We start from the raw sequence: 19883 nt of genomic DNA, 5'->3' as shown, positions 1-19883 counted from the left end.
ATTAGAATTTCTTAAAGATACACGATAGATTATAATGATCGAGCTTCTTTACTATTGCTATGCTCATGGGTGGAAGAATAACATCAATCATTCTCAAATAAAGTCATTGAAGGACTTTGAACCCTTTACACTTACTAACAACCTCCGCGACCATGTAGTAGAAGGCTACTTCTTACATTGCGTACCTTAAGCTACTTTTTTTTAAAATTTCAAATTTTTAAAAACAAAAAAGATCTAGTGTATGGGCCCCATCTTGTTATAGTAATTTTAAATCAGGCACCAGCCTATACATAAGAAATTTTCTAACTCTAAAAGATAAACTTTGCAAATCTCATATACTAAAAGATAAATATTGCAAATATCTCACTACACTTTTTTTTTAAATAATTTATAAAGCTCACGGCAGAACTCAACCATCTTTATGTAAAAATAGGATATAAGGAAGAGCTGTCTATGGTGGAGAAGGAAGTGAGAGGAATGGTTTTGATTCCGGACGGAGAAGTGTAAGAGATGGTTGAGAGAGATTGGAAAATTTCTCAGAAGAGGTAAATATATTAGTTTTCAGTGAGACCTATTAACCTACTACCCACTTTAAAAATAAAAAAAATTCTTTCATAATTTTAATTACTTTTAATTTAAATAAATATAATTTTGGCTAATCACGTTAGCTAAATTACCATATCAAAGATAGTATTTTGTAAGGGCATGCACTTAAATATCAATTTGAAGGGCATTCATACAATTCTAATATTTAGAAGGATACTTATGCAAAAATATAAGTTTTTTTTACATGTATATCCTTCTAAATATATAAAATTGCTATTTACACGTATACCCTTATTAACGTTTCTTTTTGCATGTTTATCCGCTAAGGGTGTTTTCTTTATTTTAGTTTTAAACCGCTAACTTCTTAACGACGTTAGATGACATGATTATATATGCACAAAAAAAAATATTTATTCAAATATCAATTTTGGAAGGATATTTATGCAAATTCTAATATTTAAGAGGGTATGCACACACAAAAAACTCTTTTTTTCCCGATCCTAATTCTAGCGGGTTATGCCCTTTTTGTTTTCTTATAGTCAATTTATTTAGGACGTAAAAAATATTTTATGCAACAAAAAAATTGATGCTCCATCAAATATAAATTATTTTAAAAAATTTATTTTCTATATCATTTTTCTATGATAAACCAGGTACATCAGAATTATTTTTATAAAAGAATATTTTAATAAGGTAAAATTTTTCTTGCGAATGAGACGAGTCGGCGGCTTCCTTTCCACAACCGCCTCAATCCATTTTTCACGCATTTCCTCCTATTCGTTGCAGGCAAACACACCGTTTCCGTTTCCCGCTTTACAAACTTCTTGTATCTAAATTTTTGCCATCCGTTTCGTTTCCCGTTGTGGCCGCCATGCGCCACACAACACCCCAAACCGGGGTTTGCCAAGCACCTCTTCTCAAGCCCACATCATTATTTTACTGCTTCTACCTGAATCTTTTCCCGTCCCGTCGCAGCCGTGGCCATGGCGACGTCGACCGTGCGATGGCATCACCCCCTCTTCCTCCATCCCAAGCCCCACCCCTCGCTGGCGCCGCTCCTCGCCGGCCGCCACCACGCCGCAGCCCCCGTGCAGGCCTTCCGCCGCAGCGATCTGGACGGCTTCGCCAGGCGCGTCGCCTCCGGCGAGGCACTGCGGGACGCCTGGCGGAGCGTCAACGACGGCCTCGAGGTTTTCGTCTTCGAGGCCCGCCGGACCGCCGAGCGACTCGACAGACGCTTCACTGTCTCCCAGCGCGTAGGCTCTGCCGCCCGCGCCGCCGCCGCCCGGGCCCGAGAACTCGACTGCGAGCTCGGGATCGGTCGGCAGTGGCGCTCCTTCTCCATGGATTTCTCAAGAAACTGGCCTAGGGTTAGGGTCCCGCTCCTTCTTGATCGGTCCTTCTCCCTCTTTTCTTGTTTTCCGTCATTCTTATTGTTTTCAATTTCGTTTTTTTTGCAGTACAGGAAAGAGCTGAATAATTTTATTGAGACACCTATCGGCAGAAGTTTTGTTGTGAGTTTTTGTCCGATTTATCTGTTACTTATCTTTGCTATTTTCTTGGTTGTGATATTGAACTACATATGTGTCGGATCCTTCTTCCATTGATTTAGGGTTGCTTTTCTTGATTCTGATTTGATTTACCAGCAATTGTTTCTGACGACTTGCTTTGTGGCTTTCTTGTGCCTTCGTATGGTCTGCTCTCTGGTTTCCCCATTATTTTGCCTTCATAGCACGTAGGTAAAACCGTAAAAGTTTAATTGGTTTTTGAACACTTCATTGTCTGTCAAGGTACCTATCTAATGTGTCCTTGTGAAAAGGCATATGAACAAGCTTGCATATACTGGGAATGGAGGTTAGCTCAGCAGTATCCGTTCTTTTTCTTTAGATTTAATAGTTGAAAACACAGACTCATGCATATATTATAATTCAAGAAAGAAATTTAGTATCCTAAAACCATTCATCTTTCTTATGTTTCTTTGTCTTTTCTTTTTTTTTCCTTTCAATGGCTGTCTGTGGGAGCTTTTTTTTTTTTTTTGAATAAATTGATCCAACAGGTCTAACATGAAAACACTATCTAACTCCTTCATTCTACACATAAGGTTCCAAACTAGAAACCATTGAACTGTTCAAAATTTAAGTATCCAAGAAACTAGTCCATCTACCAACGCCCATGACAACTTAGGCAATGCTTTCCTGTATGACTTGCACAACAAACCATAGACTTCCATGAACAATTGAATCTCCTTGACCTCTACCTTCAAATCTCTGAGGCATAGGTTTGCTTAATCTTGTGTCTAAGGTCTCATAGTTACAGTCCTCATGCAGATATAGAAGCTTCTTTACAAAATAATCCCACTACTAGATATTGGAGGGAGAACTTGAATGCTTGCACCATTGCTACTAACACTAAGCCCATGAGCTCTATACAATGTCGTTGTATGTAATCATCTATTTTTCAATGTGTTTTTTTCCCCTGCCCAAATAGCTAGCACTTGAATATCCGACAAAATATAAACTTTCTATTCGGAAGGAGGATTATAGGTCACGTTCTTCATCTCACAAAGGGTGAGAATCATAGAACAAAGATCATATGCTGCTAATACTTCCCCTAGAAAACACAATGATTTCATGCACACTACTCATTCCTGTAGCTTTCTAAAGAACTTTTCCTGATCTCATTATTCAAAAAAGAAATGTCTATTAAATGCACTATATTTGGCTCTTTTCACCACCGGTTTTTTTACAAGATGGGCAAGTCCTGGATTGGTGGGCCCACTTTTAGCATCTTAGAGGTTTCATTATCATGTTTGTTCTGTCTCTAACGGTCCAACAATCGCATCCTAGCATGAAGACTCTATAATATATACTTGAGATCATCTTGCTACTTTAACGTATTATCAAAAATTTCTTCTCATATCTTAAATAGGGATGCATTGGTGCACATTGGTCTATGAATTGGCCTGGCTTGAACTAGGGACATGTCATTCCAGTTAGGTTCAAGATGGGGAATGTTGTGCCAAGGCTGATTTGTATTTGCTAGGACCAATCTTTCATTCTTGTATACCAACTCTAATAGGAAACTTCTACTTTCGGTTTTACACGTCACCCCTGCACTTCCTTTGTAAGTCTCTCTTTCTCTCTCTCTTCACATCCCCATGTTCGATCGCGGACCTCTTCCTACACGTGCTCGTGCTGCACCATTTATGGCTCAACATAATCTGTATAATGTGCGCCCAATATCACAAATGCAGACCAGCTACATTCTCCTTTAACATGCACTCCAAAGTGGCATCAAAGGGAACACTGGTTGATGGATGGATGCAGGGGCAAAACTAAGGAATATATCATGCTTATGTTAACAGGGGCTTGGCATAATTTGTATATCATGCTAAATGGTGGGACATCGTGCTTATTTTCTTTCATGTAATGATGTAGAACATTATCAAAGGGTTCTGAAAATATACATAAACTACATATAGACGTTTTGTTAGCTGTACTATGGTGAATATTGTTAATTTGGAATATTTATAAGGTAATCAGAAACTATTTTATTTTCTATCAATGATTTTGATAAAAATCATTTTGAAGCTGCATTCTACACCATATAATAAAATAGCAATCCATAAATTAATAATGAAATTAACATCCTTTAGGAACATAAATCTATTTTGGAGTAATGCTATCAATATATTTGTGTCCAATTAGTAGTAACCGACTAGCTGTATTTGCATGATTTGCTCAATGTAATAACATTTCTGTGGTGGCATAATACAAGATGAGGTTTTTACTAATTTTTCCCTCTTGCTTGAGAAAAAATGCGCTAAGCAGTTGGAAAGCAGCTTAATGGCAAGGTTGAGTTTCTTTCGTAGATATATTTAACACATTTACAATTTTCTGGATTGTGTGAATTTCAAATCAATGGAAAATTGTATTAATTTCAAATCTATAGAAAATTGTATTGTGATTCAAAAGGTTGTTATAAAAGGAGCTTATGATCATGTAAAATGGAAAGTGTCTTGGATGCTTAAGTATGACATTATATGTTGTATCTTATAGAGAATTACTTTAATTGTAATCTTGTTGGACACTTGCTTGTCTTCCCTGTGGTGCATGGTCTGCTGCTTTAAAGCACTGGTGGTTAAAATAGAGATTGGGCATGGTCAAGTCTAACATTGTTATCCAGGTCTTTCATAGGCCTAAGAAATCTAAGCTAGGCTAGGCTCGAGCATAAGGTTTTACATCAAGGCCAAATCCTGGCCTTGGCCTCACTAGTGCCTAATCTTGGTCTTGGCTCAACTATACCATCCTATTGGCACTCCTTCAAATACTCCATTATGGTGGAAATGATGGAGAGGATACAATATTTTAAAAAATTTGGTATTAGACAGGTGTCTACGTTGTGATCCACAAATAATCAATTCAAAAGAGACTTGCAAAACCGAGGATGTATTTAAAAATAATTTTAATCCAAAAAATGGAATATAATATATAAATTATGATGTATTATTTTAATGGAAGTACAAATTTAGCAACACTTAGTACTAATTCAAACATGATGCAGAACGTTAAGGTGGGTGCCTAGGTAGCAAAGGATAATGTGTTTTAAAACATTGAGAGGGTCCAAATTCTTTTGCTTCAAAAGGAAACTAAGAAGGTAAGTAAATTTGTGCTATAAATCAGTGTAGAGTGTTCGAGGGACAAAGAAATAGGATGTTGGATAGAATGTTGAAGGCCATATATGGGGTTGAATGTTGAGGATTGGGATTTTCTGAAGCAAGGCAGATGAAAGACTGGTCTGAAGATCTTATAGGATTGTGTACCACATATATACTGTAGGGTGTCTAAGTGTAGTGAACAATTTGGTGAGTGGAGATTTGTGACATGCTTTCTGAAGTCAAACTATTGCTGCTTTAAGATCTGAAGTTTTTCTTGGCCAGTCTTCTAGGGATCAGTTTCTTGCTAGACAATGAGAGGCTGCTGGTTTCCAGAATCTGAACATAGCAAGACTTTGAGTTCTTTGGTATCTTTGAAAGGTTAATTGCTTGAGTTGTATACTAGCAAAGATTTAAATCCTTATCTCAAGCATTTGCTTGATTTTAAAATCAAAGATTTGACAAAGGGACAAAAGATAACTTCTATGGGAGTCTAATAAACTTCATTCTTTGTAAGAAAATTCGTTTCTTATCTGGTGATTGTTATATCTTTGTCACACTAGTGATGGGAAAGATTGCATCATTGCTACTATTAGCAGAAATGCTGAAGGTTCAGAAAAGTAGTCATATGCTGTTAGTAATTTTCTGAAACTAGGCTTGTGATTCTTTGGGCCTCTCCCTCTCTAGCTGTGGTGAAAATTTTTATGGGATATGTCTCTATAGATTGTTGGGAAAAAGTTGGAGTTAATTGTGCTGTTGCAATTCTGATGGGAATATGTAGTGATTTGTTTCTATCTTGTTCCTTAACATCTTGACATTCCATTATGATACTGCTCAAAGCCGGCCCAAGCGTTAGGCGACCGAGGCGGCCGCCTAAGGCCTCGGGCCAATGGCCAAGGAAGCAAAGGCCCCGGGCCAATGACCAAAAGGAAGCAAAGGCCCCACATAAAACGGGAACAGGAGCTGGCTACGAGTCTTCCCCCCTGATGGAAGGGACGTGGAGAGAGTTTCCTGGCCTGCAGAGGGGCAATTTGGGAAGTTGGGGATAGTAGTTTTGTTTTGGGTGGAGAGAAAGAGAGAGGAGGGATTTGGTTGGCTTGATACACGTCTGAACTCGTATCTTTCATCCCTTGTCTTTTTTGGTTTTGGTCTTGGTTTTCCTTCCCTCACATTACTCCTGATCCAGCTGGGCCATCAGGAAGAAAGATATGGGGATTGGAGATGGACTTCTTGGAGGGTGGAGATTCTTTTAATTTTCTCCTCTCGGTTTTTTCTCCCCTCTTGGTTGGTAGAGAGAGAAAAGGAGGGAGGTTGGAGATTGAATGGCCGCTATGCCGTGATGTTGCAGTTGCTGCTTGGTTACTCGCTCGAAGGGGAGATGGTGGGATGGGACTTTTATTAATTAGATGGAGTGAATTTCCCATAATGCCCCTACTTTCTCTTATAGAGAGGTTCCTTTCTGGACAAATTCTTTCCTTTACCTTGACCATGAAGTGCCGTAGGATAACCTTTTCCTATTCTGCTCTTGCTTGACATGGTAAACAGTACTGCCAAGCATTATCTCAGTTATTTAATTAGTTTTATGGGCCTTTCTTTAGCATAATTACTATTTCGTACCTTTATTCAAAAATTTTATTAAACTGAAAAAGCTTTTTGCCGGTCTTTGTTGCATTCATGTATCTTTGTCGAAATAACGTGCTTGATAGCTATCTATTTTCATATCCTTTTTTAAAATATTTTATATTTATTAAAAAAATTTATTATTAAAAAAAAGGCCTCATTCACTGAACCTGCCTTAGGCCTCCAAATGTATTGGGCCGCTCCTGATACTGCTAGTCCTTTTTCTTGAAATTAATTTAAGGAAGGCATATAGGAACTATAAGAAATTGGATCACTTCTTGATTTTATATTTAGTTATCATTCTGATTTGGCAACAACTTAAATGTAATGGATGAAACAGGAATGAAGTTCCTTTATATATAATCAAAAATCCTAACACGAGTGTCCTTTTTGATGTACTTTGCTTCATTGCAGAAGTGTTGGAAAAATTAGAAGTGGCTGAGCAAGACTCTTCCAATGCTCTACATGCTTTTTTTTCTTTAAATTAATGTTCGTGTTATATTTGCTTGGTATACATTTATGCTGACTTCTCAGTAATCCAGTGAAGTTACAGCGTATTGTTTTTAATTGGAAGAGTGCTCATTCTGGGAAAAGGATCTTAGAGCCAATATATGAACTACATTCAATAACTGAAATAGTATGAAATTCAGGGCCCATTATTCAGTTTGGTGGCAAGGATATCACGATCTGTAGTTTGGAGTTTAGACCAGCTTTGTTAGAAAAATGATAGATAATCTCAAACTATAGGTGATGCATTTGCTTGTTTTTCATTGTTTTTAACTGGAGGAGTGCTCATTCTGTGAAAAGGATCTTAGAGGCAATATATGAACTGCATTCAATAACCGAACTTGTATGAACTTCAGGGCCCATTATTCAGTTTGGTGACAAGGATATCATAATCTTTAGTTTGGAGTTTAGACCAGCTTTGTTAGAAAAATGATAGATAATCTCAAACTATAGATGATGCATTTTGTTCTTAGTATTTGGAAGACATAAGAACAAATAGGTAAATATTTGCTACAATTACGCACAGTTTCCACTCTTAACAAGTCGTATTGTACATTATCATGAAGTAATTTCTTGTCTAATTTGAACTTGCATGGCATGATTGGAAATGACAATATCCAGATTATCTTAACAAAAATATGCTTCGTCTGTGCTGATCTCATGTGTCATTTTCTTAGCCTAATCAATTATTTATGTGACACAAGAACTTTAAGTATTTATTTCGGTTTTGCTTGCATCTTACTTTTAGTTCTTTATGTCCTAACACATTTACTTGTTTGTAGACGATCTTCTTTCTTTGGTTTGCATTATCTGGGTGGATGTTCAGGTTTATCATTTTAGGTATATGGGTGCTACCATTTGCTGCTCCTCTTCTCATTGGGACATTTGCAAATAACTTTGCTATTGAGGTATATGATTTCTTCTCCAAAACTGAACTATTTTCTTTAGTTCAAAATTTGATATTCTTTCTTTTTATTTCTGATTTCCTGTAAGTGATATTATATAGATGGGATAAGTTTTCTTGGATATGGCTGTCTTACATTTTGTGTATCTCTTGAACATGAAGGATGAAGGACTTGTTTTGCTGATCACAAACAGATGGAATGAATTTCACATTCATCTTTTCAATATTCAGTCTTGAAACATATTTTTCTTTTCTTAAGCCTCATGAATTAATTATTTTAGGTGAAACTTCTCCCTTTTATTGGTGTTTCTTATTGGTGTGATTTTCCAGACTTAAGAAGTATATGCCTATTTGATCACAAGTTCACATGCTATGTGGCTACACTTCCATTGCAACTAATGGTATAATGGGATGCTCATTCGAAGTCAGAGTATTGAGCAAAGTTGTCAGATTGTCTTTGTTTCACATCAAGTCACATAGTTGCGTAAAATGATAGGTGTGATAGGTTGAATTGGAGATGGTATCTAAACTTCAGGGAATCATGTGACAAAATCCAAAACACAAAACTAAGAATTATTTGATCATATTATGTCGTATGAATTAGAGGATGAGCCTTGGCAGGGCTGCTTCATTGTGACTTGGAGGTCATGAGTTTAAAATACGGAAACCACCCCTCCCCATGTGGGGGAAAGGCTGTGTATATTTGTCCTTTTCTAGACCCTACAATGACGGGAGCCTCGTGTACTAGACTGCTCCTTTTTATTATTTAGTATCAATTGTAGGATTATGGTCTCATATCAGATGCAAGAAAGACATTAATTTTAAGATTATTTTTAGTGGAGTTTTATGTCTATCTATGTTATCTTGACTTTCTAGGTTTTAGAGCGCACTAGCAAATAGAATTTGATCTGCCTCCTCTAATATAATTCTATAAAAACTGAATAATCTTACTATTTACAATTCAGTTAGATTGGAACTCTTGTTTTTTGTATGATATATTGACTTTATAATGCAAATTGAAGAAAACTTATTATGCCTAGATAGGTGCTTGTTATAAATTTCTGGAGGACAAATTGTCACCTTTTTGTGGGGCCATGATATCATACTAGTTCAGGTCTGACATGATATCCCCTTTTAGTCGAGCATGAAACTGTATGACATATCATCATATATGAATGTTGAATGCACCTGAATAATTTTGAGTAAAAGATGCCACATGTTGTTTTACCTTTAAGACCCTTTCTAGACCCTGCGATGGCAGGAAAAGGCTATGTATATCTAACCCTTCCTAGATCCCGCAAAGGCAAGAGCTCGTGCACTAGACCACCCCTTTTTATTATTTCGTGTCAATTGTCAGATTAGGGCCTCATATCAGATGCAAAAAAGGCATTACTTTTAAGATTGGAAGACATTTTTCATTGGAGTTTTATGTCTATCTATGTTATCTTTGACTATCTAGGTTTTAGAGCACACTAGCAAATAGAATTTTATCTGTCCCCTCTAATCTAATTTCTATAAAAACTGAATAATCTTACTATTTACAATTCATTTAGAATGGAACCCTTGTTTTTGTATGATATATTGTCTCTATAATGCAAATTGAAGAAAACTTATTATGCCAAGATAGGCGCTTGTTATAAATTTCTGGAGGACAAATTGTGACCTTTTTCTAGGCCATGATATTATATTAGTTCAAGTTTGACACAATATCCCCTTTTAGCTGGGCATGAAACTGTATGACATTTCATCATTTATGAATTTTGAATGCACCTGAACATTTTTTGAGTAACAATTCCCACATGTTGCTTTACCATGTAAGAGAGTAGGTGGAGATGGTTTACAAACTTCTAGGGAAATGCTTTTGCATCTGGCATCGTTCTCATTATCTTTTGATCTAGTTCAAAATGTTTCAAGACGATGATTTAAGTCCCATCGGAATGGGACAGTATTGTTAGTATAATACCTTTTTGACAGGATACCAAGACTGGGACACCTATGGAGCTTTGATCTCCTAATGGGTTGGGACATCCCGCCCGTCCCATTTGAAACCATTTAGGATTGGCCGATACCAAGGCCAACTCGGCCAGTATCAGCTACAACCCAACCGGGTTGCTTGATTTCAAAATAGAAAAAAGACAGAGAGAAGTGGCGGGCATGCTCTCTTTCTCTTTGGCTTAGTCAAGGGAGGTGGGGCCAGTGCAGGTAGAGACCAAGAAAGAGAGAGGGAGAGAGAAAGAGGAGGAGAGAGAGAGAGAAAGAGAAAAGGAGCTTGCCCTTACAACAATGTGGTCTCCTCCATGGTTGTCGGTGGCAATACCAGCACCATCCTTGACTTAAAAAGCATATCATTGTTCATTCAAATACTCATTTAGGATAAAAAAGTTCAACATAAAAAAAATTGAACAAACAAAAAATAAATAATAAAAAATTGGTCTCCCAGTGCAATATCAGGATATTAGACTATCCAAAGATCTAGGATGTAGCATCACGATATGGGGCAAGACCATTAAAAGGCTCGGTACTGTTATTTTAAACCTTGGTCACAAATAATCTAGGGCTTGGATTTGGATTAGATAAGATTATAAGATCTAGATTTGTATCATGGATTGTCTGATCCCATTGATCATTGTATCCAACATAATCAAGTGGATACATTTAAATAACATATTACCCAACTTTTTAATGAGTAGCTTATACCACTATACAACTAACAAACTAGAAGCTTATATGGGTGGGGGAAAAAAATTGAAAGTTTGAGGAGCTAAAAACTAGAGGCAGATCTTCATATTCCTGCTATCATTTGTTAAAATTTCTTTCACCTACAATGGTCTGTTTGAACGGGTGATTAGAATTACTACATTTGGAATGGTCAATTATGCTCTGATGAGCATATCCAAAACTTGGCTTTTCTTATGCCATAGACTTGGGAGCATGAAAACTCAATCTTATAAAACCATGGGCTTGGACTATAATTTGAGGAAGAAAATATTCCTCAGTAGCAAAAGAAAAGGTGGTCTGATATTCAAATCCGATAATGTTCGTGAGGGATATGATTGTTTGTCAACTATATTTAGTGGTGCGGACACTAGTGCCAGGTCATCCTGTTTAATTTTATTTTGGAGTGATTTTATATTATTTGGGCTTATTAAGGTATTTTGTTATTTGACAGCCTTTAGGGCTTATTTAGGTATTTCGTTATTTTGAGGGTCTTTTGTGAAATTAGTTTCTTTTTAGGGGTCTTTAACATTTTCTGGGTCTTATAAATATGTTGGACCGTACATCGTTTAGGGTCATGTTATGAATAAAATTTTTGAATTCCTTTTTTTAGCTCTGGCGTGTGAAACCCTAAGCAGAGATAGATGCGAAGCCTAGTTCTTTCTGCCTCCTCCCTCCTCTCTCCTCTATTTCTTCTTCTCTCTCTTCTTCCTCTTCTCTCCTCTCTTTCTCTCTTTCTTTCTTTTTCTGTTGTCTGGCATCAGCGTTGGTATCAGAGCAAGGCAACAAAACCTTTTCTGGCCTACTGTGGCATCGTTCTTCATGTGAGGACTCAGACTTCACGCGGTTTGGGCGACGACTCCCTTAGCCGAGAAAGGGCCCCATTCCCTCCTTCTGAAGCCGGTGCTGCCAAGTTCTCCTCCGTGGTCGTCCCATGGGGATCAGGCCTCACAAGGAAGCAACACCAAAACACACACAAAAAAGAGGAAGAGAAGTTCTTCCTATGAACAACCTCTATGTCTCCCTTCCCATCCCCTTGCTTGCATGCCGACGCGCACTAGATCTATTGCCACCGCTTGCAACCACGCCACCGCGTGCCGGGTTCAGAAAAGCATAAGTCCACGCGGTCGTAGCCTCTATGTTTCCTTCTCCGAGCCCTACTCCGGCAACAACCCGAGAGGTTCATCGGGTTGTAGAGGGTTAGCGGAGCGAGCCGCGCTCGTTAACTTAAGCCCGGTAGGAATCCAAAAAGAAAAGAAAAAAAGGAGAAAAGAAATAAAAAGGAAAAACAAGAGGAAAAAAAAGAGGGAAAAAGGGGGCACTACTCACCTTCGGCCTCGAGGTTCTTCCCCCCGCTGCATTGCGGCTCCCCCTTCACTGCGTTCGCAGGCGGCGTGGTTCGCTTGGCCACCGCCGACTCGTCACCACCTCCAGCGTCGGACGGTGGGACGTAGCCGTCCGAGCTCTGCCGTCCGAGCCCTAGGGGACGCAACCGCCCGAGCTTCGGCTCGGCTCTCACAGCCTCACGAGCTCCACTGCCACCCCTTCCCCCTTCACCTCTTCCGCTTCTTCCCTGTCGCTGCCCAAGCTCCGCCGCCACCTCTCCTCCCCTTCCGCCGCGCTTCGTCCCCTTCCTCTTCTTCCCACTAGCTCCGCCTTCCCCCCCCCCCCCCAACACACACACCCCAACTCCCTTCTAGCCCGATAACTCTTCGAGCGCAACTACACACCAGACAGACCCCTGCCCACCCCACCTTCTTGTTCACGGGCCCATCTGGCCCGCACCCCTAATTTCACCCCCCAAACTCACTTCTTTTTCATTCACAGGCCCTTGGGCCCAACACATCAGAACGTCCCATCCTCCCTTCTCATGGGCCCAAGCCCACGTGCCATCAACCCTTCACACCGGCCCAACTCACCCCCACTCCCCCTTCTTTAATTTAAGGGCCCAACAGGCCTTGTCTTATACAGATCCACACCACTCCCCCTTCCTGCCTCCTAATTTGGGGCCCATCAGGCCCATCAGGCCAATTACACACCGGCCCACTCGCAGGCCACTTAGGCCCCACGAGTTGTTGAGATCAAACCATCTGAGTTGCTGTGATCAAACTCGATTCGTGCCATTCGACGAGCCTATTTGCTGCACCGCGCTTCTGGTCGTCCTCCAGCCCTGGTCAAGTTTCTTTTTTTTCTGAAAAATCTTTTTGTTCGTCTACATTCAGCATCGAGAAACTCTTGTATGCTTTATTGAATTATCTTACTGTGAATTCACCATATACACCCCAAACAACCCTAAAATCCTTGTAGGGGCCCATCTTTGCCATTAATTATAGGGCTGCCTATTCTTTGGAAAGTTCTTGGAGGCTCCGTGATACCCTGCAACACATAGAAGACTAGCGCTATTTGACTGCAATTACTTGTTTGCACTAATTATGTGATCCCCTGCTTGATTTCATTTGCAAAAAAATTAGCTTTTTGTTTATATTGAGCATATACATTACGCTCTAGGCATCATTTTTATGTATTAGGTCTGCCTAGGAACCATCAATGTCGTAGCACTGTAGGGCCACGCATAACTTTGCACACTCATTATATGCACCTTCGTAGTGGTCGTGTTGTCTCCCAGTTAGAATCCCAACTTGCCATGGATCCCAACATCGAAGTCTTGCTAAAGGCTGTCCAAGACTTGACCACAGTGTCCCCCCAGGCCTGCGCCCGACTAGACTCAGCTGAGGCTAACCTTCAGAGGATTATGAGATCCAAAGAAGGTAGTGCGTCCTATTTGGAAGGCTCAGAGATCGAGGATGAAACTCTAAACCATCTAGGATCTGTGCGACAGGGCCACTTTGACCCTAATCATTTTCCAAGCCACCCTCCAACCTACCCTCGTCACAAAGGACCGGGTTCAATCCCTAATGTCGATTGGGGTTATTGGCACAATGTAGAACCTAGAGAGCCTTGTGTCCATGATGAAGATGTGACGAAAGGCATTCGGGTTGAAGTCCTCACCTTTGATAGTCGTCTTGATCCAAAAGTCTTCTCAGACTGGTTGCACGAAATACACTTCTTTGAGTAGTATAATTTGTCTGAAGAAAAGAAGGTTCGGTTTGCCAGAAGGAAGCTCATCAGTCGAGCTAAGCTTTTTTGGCAAAACACTGAACAACTCCTAGCTAGGAGACGTTAGCTTGCCATAACTGATTGGATAGAAATGAAGAAAAAAACTTAAGAAAAAAATACTTGCCCTTTAGCTACCAAGATGATCTTCTTGACCGATGGAACAGCTTAAGACAAGGCACCCGATCAGCTACTAACTACATCGCACAATTTGATGAATACATGATGCGATGTAATGTGATTGAGGATGAGAGAATGGTCCTGAGCCGGTTTCGTAGAGGTCTCAATGATGAACTCAGAAAAAAACTTGTTCTTCGAGAGGTGTCAACGTTAGACCAGGCCTATACATTCGTACTAAACTATGAGCAGGTCTCCAAGTCCATGTTTGTGAGGCGCCCTAACATTCGGCACTTCTACTAATCCTCATTCTTCGGGGCCCAGACCTTCTGTGGGATCCTCTGCCCCTGAAACCCCTTCTACCACCCCTGTCCCAAGCCGAGACACCAACGGCAAGGAAATCCTTGGTGAGCCTCCCAAACCATATTCCAGAATTCAGTGCTACAAATGCCAAGGTTTTGGTCACGTTTTCTCTCGATGCGCTAACAAATCTCTCGTTATTGCTCAACAAGAGCAGGAAGGTGATATAGATGACTTGCAGGAGAAAATCTATGAACCAAACATCGATGACATTCCGGACATTGATGAAGAAGCGTGTGATGAAGGACCTGATACCCTAGGATGCATCCGCATTACACCTATATCATTTGCATAGTCAGAGAGAGAGTTTGACCAGTCCACTATGAGTTTAGTCAGATGTGCCCTCGCACAACCTGAGGAAACTAATCACTAAGAAGAACTTCGATTTTTCATACTTGTATTAAGTGCGGAGAGAAAGATTGTAAGGTCGTCATTGATAGCAGGAGTTGCATTAATGCAATATCCTTCAACATCGTCTCCCGCTTAGGTTTGACTTCCGTTTCCTAACCATAATCCTATAAGGTCTCTTAGATTGACACAACTTCTATTTACATCAAAGAGAGATGTCTTGTGCCCATTCACATCCTTTCTTACAAAGACACCATATAGTGTGACGTAATTCCGATGGATGTAGGACATCTAATTTTAGGGAGACCCTGGTTGTTCGACCTTAATGTCACCATCTCTGGTCGATCCAATTTTTGTTCTTTCGTGTTCGAGGGCAAAAAGATTAAGATCAATCCTTTGCCGCCCAAGGCACCTGACAAGAACAAGAGAAGAGAAGTGTCAAAGGACAAAGATCTTCACATCCTGCGTCCTACTGAATTTGAGCGGAAAGTGTTCAACGAATCTTTGGTATTCACTCTATTTGTCCAAAAAGTTCACCCCCATAATTCAGTCAACAGGTCTATAAGCATGAGTCCATTTGAGGTAGTGCATGGTTACAAAGCTAGAAAACCTCAAGATCTCTTACCCATGTCATCCGATGTTAGAATTTTTGAGTCTGCACATGCATTTGCACAACACATTCATGAGTTGCATTAGAAAATCTACAAGCGCATTTATGCACGTACTGCTCAATACAAGATGCAAGCTGATTCTCATGCTAAGAAATTTCAAACTAGGGATTACGTAATGATCCGTATTCGGCCTGAGCGATTTCTTTCTGGAACTGTTAAGAAATTGCAGGTTCATAGTGCTGGGCCATTCAAGGTGTTGCACAGGGTAGGCACCAACGCCTATGTTATTAACCTCCCCTCTGATTTTGATATTAGCCCAACTTTTAATGTTGAAGATTTGGTTACTTACAAGGGCCCACAAATAATCCTCGATGACCTTTTTGTTGAGCCATCTCTTGAGCCCGATGATTCTCTTGTTATTATTGCATACCAGCTTCGATTCATTTACCTCTCCACCGAGCACAACAAGAGTACATTGATGTTATTTTAGACGATCAAACAGTTTTTACCAGTGATGGAGGTATCCAACGCTTCTTGGTTCGTTGGCGAGGACGACCAGCGTCCGACTCCACTTGGCTCACGTGCAAGGAGTTTCAGCAGATTAATCCAGACCTGTTGGAGTACTACCAGAGCTATACCGAATCGCGCTCGTCGAGGTCTTCTTTCCACCCGAGAGGACCTGGTGCGGACACCAGTGCTAGGTCACCCGTCACTCGGGTCTACGGTCGCCGCAGGAGGATGCTCCAGCCAGTTTGATTTTATTTTGGAGTGATTTTATGTTATTTAGGCTTATTAGGGTATTTTGTTATTTGACAGCCTTTAGGGCTTATTTTGGTATTTCGTTATTTTGAGGGTCTTTTGTGGAATTAGTTTTTTTTGAAGGGTCTTTTGCATTTTCTGCGTCTTATAAATATGTTGGACCATACATCGTTTAGGGTCATGCTATGAATAAAATTTCTGAATTCCTTTTTTTAGCTCTGGCGTGTGAAACCCTGAGTAGGGCTAGGTGCGAAGCCTAGTTTTTTCTTCCTCTTCCCTCCTCTCTCCTTCTCTATTTCTTCTTCTCTCTCTCATCTTCCTCTTCTCTCCTTCTCTCTTTCTTTCTTTTCCTGCTGTCCGGCATCATTTAGTCTAGGAACTATTTTTTTCTTTTAATGGTCAAATTTAGATACATACATGTTGTATGTATTCAACAACCAGAGATGTTTGTTACTTTGGACATGTTAAATATGGGCTTATGGTGGTGGAAATTAAAGTTCATATGTTTATGAATGCCTTTTATTCTTCATTCAACTAATTTTCAGTTGGCTCATGTTTTCCATCTTTTCCTGTATCTTCTTGTTTTTCTAAATTTATCATGATCGATGCCAACATGGTCCCCCTGAGATTCATTACTTCATCCTGATCTCGACAGCATTGTCTTGGGACATCATTTTCCATGTATGCCCTTTTTTTCCTATTTACATTTTTGATAATGAAGCTACTACCTATCCAAAAAAAAACTGAAGTTTTTCTTGTGAGCAAGGACCAATGGATCACAGGTGTTTTTGCCTTTTAAGTGATTGACCTCTCAATAATGTCTAATGTTATAGACTAGTAAAGATGGTTCTCCATACTGAACTGTAACTCTCAATACCGGAATATATAACTGATATTTAGTATAGGGGGCATACCGAGTGTTAGTATCAAAAAACCAACTGATACTGACATCGTACCAGCATGGTACCAATACGAGTACCAAACCTAGTACTTCAAACCATGCTACTGAATATCATAGGTCAAAGTTGTAATTTCATCTAATCATGACATTCTTAGTAAATTGTGTAGTGTAATCTATGACCAGAAGGTTTTATGAAGTGGTACCTTTAGCCAACCTGCTGTCACTCTACAATTCATTATCATGGCACAATCAGATTGTCGAAGACAATGGTTTTGTAAGTTTAGTAGTGCAATGGATTTATCCCACCTAAAGCAGCTGGCTAACGTTGAAAACATGGTATGAATTGCAGCGCTTTGAAGTATCATACCAGTAGTCCAGAACTTTCGGTATGTCGTGGGCTATGATGATTCTCATATTATGTCTCTGTTTCTCCAGAAGGATTAGTTACAGATTATCATCCTTTTCCTCTCCTTTTATCCTGAATTGTATAATACTTGAAGTTAATCAAGCTTGTCATTGAACCATGATGTTCAGATCCTGAATAAAACCTTATTTCTATGTTTCACAGGGTGCTTGCCCAGCTTGTAAGAGGCGGTTCGTAGGCTACCGCAACCAGGTCATCCGTTGCACCAGCTGCAGGAACATTGTATGGCAACCAAGGGATGACTTCTCAAGAGGAAGAGGTGAATCTTCAGCAAAAACTTCTGAGCCCGACATCATTGATATTGAGATTGAGGAGAAATGAGACATCATTCGGGGCACGGCTTGGCAACAAATAAGAGCATCGAAAGAGCAGGGGAAAAAATTGTGTGAATCTTTGAAGTTTCTATGTTAGAAGCAATTCTTGTGATTTGTGCTTCTGTTGTACATGAAAGTCTCTAGAGTTATTGGATTATTTGTATAGCCTTTTATACAATCCTAGAAGAGATGGTATAGTATAGGTTTTCCGCGTAACCTTCAGTAGTTAGAATTATACACCATATTTTTCGAGTACTTGTTTATAATGAGTGCATTGGGTTTGCTCCTTGGAATTGGTATGGAGACATTGCAATTGGTATCACTTATCCAAAGAACTAGAATAACTAGAAACTAGTAATGGCTGGTAGAGACTTTGCCCAGAGGCTGGTGCCTATTTCTGATTCAATATTTGTGGTCAAAGTGAGAAGAGTGGCTATCAGTACATAATTTGTAAGCATTCAAAGTATTTCATGTTTGTAATTTGGTTAGCTGACACAGTAATTCTAATTTAGATTGGTCCGGTCTTCATTTGGAGTTGTATTTATTTACCTAGTGCACTTCTTTTCGGCTGGGTGCCTGCTGGTTTTAGATAGAATAAACGTCTTGTTGCAGGGTACCGCACCCTATCTCCAGGATTGCTTTCCAGAAAACAAACGGAAGGACCAAGCTGTATTTAAGAAATAAATTTATCATAACCTGTATTTAAGAAATACCAAGCTGTTTATCGAGATGTATTTAATGATGCCAAAGAGTGATACTACCATTGTCGTTCTATTAGAAATGAAATCAGATCAAATTCACCAAATGGACCTGTTAAGTATTTAAGATTGCAAGTGTCAACTAAAACAGCTTGGGGAATGGCTTCTATAACAGCATAGCAAACCACCAGGAAATATTAGTAACATATACAGAATCTCTTGATGTACTAACCTGGAATAAATGCCATGATGCGCGGATCTGGCGTTGTCGATCTCACAAGGTAGCACTTTTTATCAGCAAACTGCAAATATCATCACAGAAATGTAAACTGCAGGAAAGCTAGCAAGAAGTCTGTAGGTATCCAACTCGAGTGATCAGCTCTGCTCCTTCTGTAATGTGAGAAACCAGGTCTGGATACTCCACAATGATATATCAAATTTTATAAGCCCAATTTGGAATTGACCTGAGAAGATCATAATAAAAGATAAAATTGACATTTGCAATTTGACTTCCAATTGATAAACCAAAGCACCGCAAAGAAATAAACAGTTCTTAGAGGGTAGAAGATCTAAAGTAACATATACCAAACCTAGGGCAGATCACAAAACATAGATACAGTTTTACTTCATACTTTTCAGAGACAAAAGTTAATGGAAGCTATAGTAAGATGCAGAAATCAACAACTACAAAGTATAACGTGCAGTGCATATGAGACATAAATACAATAATTTAGCTATAAGTAAAGCATTCTTTGAGCTTAAGTAGGGCTTAAAATTAAGTGATAGATTGAAATATTGTTCTGAGCTTTTCAATTAATACTCACTTGAGAAAACATTTACCATCATCAAGGAAATCCAGCTTCCTTGAGCCTACATTTGGGTCATATACACATTGTTTCCTCAGATTCTCCAAATGGTCGACAAATGAACATATAACCGGACTCGCAACATTCCAAAACTGGAATCTTCTGTTTTTCTCTATCTGTGTATGTTTGCGTGTGTGAATGGAACTGCTGTTATGTCCTCATAGGTATTTATAACTAAATAATCACCAATTATTACATAGATGCAGATTTAGAACCTAATTCAGAGTTGCCGCAATAAGAAATGGATGCGACAAGCCGCACATAAAGTGGAAGCTAAAAAAATCGTTGGAAAACATCCTCAATGCATGAGAACTTATAATAAACAGAAGAAGGCATGAGAAAACTTGAGAAACGGTTCCCTTGTTTCTTCATATATCATTCATGTTTTCCCATAATTACCCAGATGAAGGCATGAGAAAATCTAA

General features: G+C 39.4%; 1 protein-coding gene across 1 annotated transcript; it reads left to right on the top strand.

Moving 5' to 3' along the window:
- The first annotated feature begins 1450 nt into the window (after positions 1 to 1450).
- Positions 1451 to 18193, top strand: LOC103703568. Its single transcript, XM_008786466.4, has 4 exons — positions 1451 to 1916; positions 2007 to 2060; positions 8110 to 8235; positions 17725 to 18193. Exons 1-4 carry the CDS (start codon positions 1530 to 1532, stop codon positions 17899 to 17901), a joined length of 744 nt encoding a protein of 247 aa, XP_008784688.2. The 5' UTR covers positions 1451 to 1529; the 3' UTR covers positions 17902 to 18193.
- Positions 18194 to 19883: the final 1690 nt, after the last annotated feature.

Source organism: Phoenix dactylifera, chromosome 2 (assembly GCF_009389715.1).
Source record: "Phoenix dactylifera cultivar Barhee BC4 chromosome 2, palm_55x_up_171113_PBpolish2nd_filt_p, whole genome shotgun sequence".
Classification (NCBI taxonomy): Eukaryota; Viridiplantae; Streptophyta; class Magnoliopsida; order Arecales; family Arecaceae; genus Phoenix; species Phoenix dactylifera.
The sequence above is the reverse complement of the archived record's forward strand: the minus strand, read 5'-3'. Positions and strand labels throughout refer to the sequence as shown.

Coding starts and splice junctions, on each gene's coding strand:
- LOC103703568 (XM_008786466.4), top strand. CDS start 1,530: ATGGCGACGTCGACCGTGCGATGGCATCACCCCCTCTTCCTCCATCCC. Junction 1,917..2,006: donor TCTCAAGAAACTGGCCTAGG/GTTAGGGTCCCG, acceptor TTTTTTTTGCAG/TACAGGAAAGAGCTGAATAA. Junction 8,236..17,724: donor CAAATAACTTTGCTATTGAG/GTATATGATTTC, acceptor TATGTTTCACAG/GGTGCTTGCCCAGCTTGTAA.